Below are 5,381 nucleotides of genomic sequence, written 5' to 3' on the forward strand. Positions count from 1 at the left end.
GTTTGAACCTTTCGAAATACTGCATAAGATGCGGTTTGACAAGGACCAGAGCCATGTTGGCATTGCAAAGAATTTACTGTACCTCTAGCAAAGCAGCACATTAGTGAAGTTTCGCAGTTAAACTGTGTACTATATTGACAAGCACAGCAAAATGCACTGTTTGGGCACTGACGGTTACAATAGTGGTAAAAGGATTTGTACCATCATTCTGGCTTTTACTTGTCATTGTGGTGTTGCATGACATCTGTCAACCAAATGGTCCGCTTTCATGCAGGCTTAACCAATGTGCAACGACCGAAGTTCCAGATTCTATCCGAACTTTCATGGGTTCACACCAATTGACAAACTATATAGGTATATCCAATACTGTATACCTCATACACTTGTATGAGGTATAGATTTGAGATTACATCTCTCTAGAGAACTCGTAGAGATTTTTGAAGGAGGATCAAAATATGGGCCAATTAGTACATATTATTTTTGAGGGAAACTGGTCAAAAAGATGAGGGACGAGAAGAGGAAGACGGCGACTGCATTTGATAACTGCCATAGGCGTCCGGAAGGGGGGGGGGGGGGGGGGGGGCAAGGGGGGGAGGCAACCGTCCCTCCTTGCCCCCCCCTGGAATTACGGATATTATTTATGCACTAGTTCCTTTTTGGTGCTAACCTACCGCCTCCCCCATCCCCGGACATCGGGTGCCCACACCTGGAAAAAGTTCTGCGGACGCCCTTGATAATTGCCAACATTTATCCTCAGCATTTATGAGGTGGTCCTCGCACATTACATCGTAGTTTAGAACTTGCGGGACAGTAAGTGAAGCTGACAGTGGCGGTGAACGTGTGTGAAACATTCCTGCTCCATTATCCGCGTACCTGCTATTTGGTACTATGACGATTTTGAATATGGCGCCGTGGTCACAGCACGAAGCGAGACGAACTAAGCTAGTTAAACAGAACATAGTAATTGTTTCAATTGTGAAATATTCTGCGAATATGTTTTCAAGTACTTCTTAGTTTAATTACGTTGAACGCACGTGAATTTTAATTTTTTGTCCTACATTTGTTCTGCAACTAGCGCCCCTTATGTGATACGAGGCGGGCATTTTAAGAACTAAAAGTCGAATCTTTGGATCTGTCTTTTGGATATGCAGGCCAGATATGTGTGGGATGTTTTTGTTGTGGTAGCCGGCGCGATTTTGTGATTGAGGTGCATCGTTGCTGTAATTTCCTGTAATTTGGTGTATGTTGTGATGTGCTGCTAATTACAATGTCTTCAACCAAGTGCGATCGGCGTAGTAGCCAGGAAACTAAGTCAAGATCGACGCTGCCGGACAAGGAGCGGAACCTTGACAGCGAGAAAATTCAGGCGCTGAAACACATCGACACTTTGTACTACTTGTCTTTCATGCTGCTGATGTGCCTGTTCTGCTACTGGTAATGGTTGAAAGCTCGATTAACGATATCGTTGTAATTCCTTTTTTAGCTACAGCCAGGCGCCACCGGGTCTAATTCAGGAAGAAAAAGAGAATCCCGAAGACTGTATTCCCGACTTGCCAGAGAACAGAAATGCACGAGAATTTCTATCAAAGGCGCCTACGAAAGGGCTTTGGATGCCACTGGGAAAGGAAGTTAAAGTAATGAAATGTGCGTGTATCCTGTAGCATTCCTGATGAGCATACGTTCAACCGTAGACGCTCTTTTTCAATAGGTTGGAGGTGCAAAGCCTACGGCCATAGGACAGGAGACAGGGAGTGTCCGATGTTCCTCAGTGGAAACTCTGCGAGCGAGGAGTTTAGATTTGTAAGTCGTTTGTGCAACTCTGAAAGTTGCATCCATTGTGAACTTTTGAAGTGCGTCAGAGCGCTACTTCATTCCTAGGTGCACGAAGATCCGATGCACGATTACGTGAAAGAAAGCAAAGCGACTGAAAAACAGGAACGGTAAGTGCGCCCCTTTTCTGACGATTGATATGTCGACATGTTACCGTAAACAGAACTGTAGTGTTGGTACTGTCTGTTGTGGGCTGAAGCTAAAGAGAGTCGTTGTTAGGATGAATTCAAAGGCGGGAAAGGGGTGGGAGCGGTATATTGCTGTACACGAGGCATTTCTGCAATGATTATCGCTCTCTTATCACATATCGATATGTAATACAACGCCAGCTTTTGCGTGTGTGCGGTGCTGCACTTCTGGGGGGGGGGGAGAGAGAGAGAGGGGGGGGAGAGGAGAATCTGGCGTCCTTTTTTATTTATTTACTACAAAAGAAGTTGCCCGAAAACGACGGATTCATTGCATTATGGCTTCTTAATATGAGGCAAGGGAAATTATCACAGTTCCCGTTGTTCTCGCTTCGGTCGAGTTGATTGCTACGTCCTTCCTGGTTGGCCAATTTGGTAGAGCGACAGTTGCCCTGGTGTGGCGGTGGTTGGGGCTGGAGCCACAGGCCAGGACGAATCACGTTTCTTTTACGATGAGTCGGGCCTGGATTGTTTTATTTTGAAGATGAAATCTGCCCACCGAGGCCCGGCTGCTGTATGGAATAAAGAATTTTACTCCACCAGCTGCGCAAGTTTTAAACGTCTGCCTGAAAATGGTGCCCTGTAACTGCAGTTTTTTTCCGTCTTTGCATGTACAGTTGCATTACCAGCGTCTAATTCTTTTGAAAGGCTGTGCTGGTTTCATCGAGAGTGGAGCAGTTTCCATCAGCATCGCTGTACGTTCAGAATTCGTTAGGGTATTTCTGTAAAAAGCAGCGATGGCTTTCAGGTTCCGTGGCGGAAGCATGGCGAGTGCGCTACGCGTTAACTGGAAGGCTAGTGATGTGATGGATATTTTATCATTTACATTGATGGCCCTCAGACAAAAGCTGAGCATATCTTAGAGTCATTGCAGAGGAGCCCGGGGTCATTTCGCCTTGATCGGTAGCACTCGATCGTGTGGACGCGACTGCTCTAACGCCCGACGGGAAGGGAAACGGCTTTCTCTAGTGTGCAGGTTTTTCAGATAGAAAAGGGAACAACCAGTTTGCACAAAAAGACAGAATTTGTTATTTTTCTACGACAGTTGAAAATGATGGTTTGTGGGTGTAACGTCCCAAAGCGATTCGGGCTATGAGGGAAGCGGTAGTGAAGGGCTGCGGAAATTTCGACCATGTGTGGTTCTTTGACGTGCACTGACATCGCATACAGTACACCGGCCTCCAGAATTTCGCCTCCGTCGAAATTCGACCGCCGCGGTCGGGATCGAACCCGCGTCTTTTAGGTTCTCTGCAGAGCGCCGTAACCACGGAGCCATCGCCGCCGCGATAGTTGAAAATGACTTGGATGTTGTAATACACGAGAGGAAACTAGCAAGAAAACAGGAAAAAGTGTGCTTATAATTATAAAGTAATCATTAATTGAGTGCTCAAACTTTTTTCTCTTTCATATTGGAAGGACCTGCAGCCTTCTAAGTCGTCGCTAAAAGGAAGAACCTGCTGCGCAGGCAGACAGGCATCCGAACACATGCAAAGACGGCTGTGCTCTCCTAGCTTACTAAATTATCGCTGCCTCTTCAGGGCAAAACACTGTCCTTGGTCTTCAAAAGTTTATATCATGCACACATGGCGGTATCACAGACTGCTTCTATGCGGACTGTAGGTATCGCATACAGTCCTCTCTTGTTTTTCGGCTTTCAGACTTACCGTATTCTTTAAAGGACGGTAGTTTTGACCTGCGTCATGTAATGCTTAGTGAAAAATCCAGCAGCTGTCTTCGTCTTTCTTTTGTTGTTTTCGTTCCTCTTTTCTTTAATCTTTTTTTTTTTTTTAGTTGGAGACTTTTCCCTGATAGACACGTGGCGGTATCAATGAAAAGGTGCGATGACAAATATCTGATTCCCATGAAACGCTTCTACGAAACGGCATTCAGTGGACCGTCAGGAACCGTAATAGCGGAATATTAATCGTTGTGAATTCTAGAGAAATGCTCAGTGAGCTGCTGCTATAAGTGTGCTTATCAGGGCGCGATTACCGTCTGACGTTTGTAATTCCTATTTTGTGGCTTTCTTTTGTTGTTGTTGTTTTTATAGTATCCGTCAGCTACAAGCTCTTCTTGAGGAATCGTCCGACTCGGACAGCAGTTCTTCAAGTTCTTCAAGCAGCAGCAGCACCCCAGAGGAGTCTAGGAAGCGGCGTCACAAGCGCAGCCATTCCAAGCACGAGCCCAAGAAAAAGCATCGTCGCAAATCCAAAAAGAAGCAGAAAAAGAAATGAACCTTGGGCTCTTGTTTTTACCAACCTCGCGGTCATCATTGTCACCTGGCGCGCACAACGCAGTAATAAAAATGATTTGGGCCAAATTTCCTGAGAATTCTTTCATACATGCATCTGCGAGATAAGCATCATCCACGGAGCATATGACTTCAACACAGTAACCATTTCTGCCTCTTTTTGCGCCGTACGTTATGGCACTGCTAAAAATACGCCGTGCACCGTTAATAGCCTACTCTCGAATTTTTAGTTCCGCGCAAGGAGATGCGCCTGCACTCTTGTTTCTAGGACCAAGAGCATGACGTTTGAAAAGTAATCCAATTCTATTACAAATTACTGCTCTCAAAAAGTATTGACATTATGTTAGTTACTTCCCAAAAGTAGTAAAGATTACTTTTTTTAGTTTCGACGCATTAAATGTTGCATTGGTCATCGTTCCTAGAGAGTTTTCAGATTTCTTTGTTTGCACCGCCACAGAGCTTCAAAGTGGGCGTGGGAAATTTTGCCTCGCTTTGAAGAAAGGTAGCCCCTTAGTTCACTGAACAGCCGCTTTGCTGGCGTAGATGAGGTCAACTTAATCGAAAAATTTTTATTATTGCTCGCATCACTGTTCAATCAGAAGTGCATCCTTCAATGCGTAATATGGTCCCACCCACATCGTCCCGGAAATGCGCCAGGACGCAGACAAGCTGCCAATTCTTCACTTGAATTGACTCGTTCTGGAGGCACGTTGGCGAAAGTAAACAGCACGTCCCTTGAGTTGAAAATAGGGCTTCAAATCCGCCCACTGAAGCTAGTTTTTCCTAAAACTCGCGACGAAGTTTGATGTCATTTGAGACTTCTTGTCAGTGCGGCGACGCGACAACATATATAAAGCAGTCTAGAGGGAAGTACTCGCTCAAGTACTCGCTGTGCGTCTGTGGGAAGGTGCAATACGGCATGCCATGGCTATGGAGCTCTCCTGGTGACACTGCGGCGCGTCTCTGTGTGCGACCGTACGCTGTGCTGGAAGATACGTAGCAGTACTATGGACTCTTCACCGAGGCGGTGCTGATGCCCGCGCGCACATCGCCTCTCGTTCGCGTTAGTGCTGGCTATTGCTGGCCGCGCATTTTTCTTGCTTTGTATGCACGCT

The 5,381-nt window shown here is 46.0% G+C and overlaps 1 protein-coding gene across 1 annotated transcript; it reads left to right on the forward strand.

The window, feature by feature from the left end:
* The first annotated feature begins 1,131 nt into the window (after positions 1-1,131).
* Positions 1,132-4,335, forward strand: LOC149350541 (retinitis pigmentosa 9 protein-like). The gene is made up of 5 exons (XM_089579592.1): positions 1,132-1,389; positions 1,484-1,644; positions 1,709-1,800; positions 1,879-1,940; positions 4,066-4,335. The coding sequence occupies exons 1-5, from the start codon at positions 1,268-1,270 to the stop codon at positions 4,247-4,249; spliced, it is 621 nt and encodes a 206-aa protein (XP_089435718.1). The 5' UTR covers positions 1,132-1,267; the 3' UTR covers positions 4,250-4,335.
* The last annotated feature ends 1,046 nt before the right edge of the window (positions 4,336-5,381 follow it).

Source organism: Amblyomma mixtum, chromosome 3 (genome assembly GCF_055824585.1).
Source record: "Amblyomma mixtum isolate Tamu chromosome 3, ASM5582458v1, whole genome shotgun sequence".
Lineage (NCBI taxonomy): Eukaryota > Metazoa > Arthropoda > Arachnida > Ixodida > Ixodidae > Amblyomma > Amblyomma mixtum.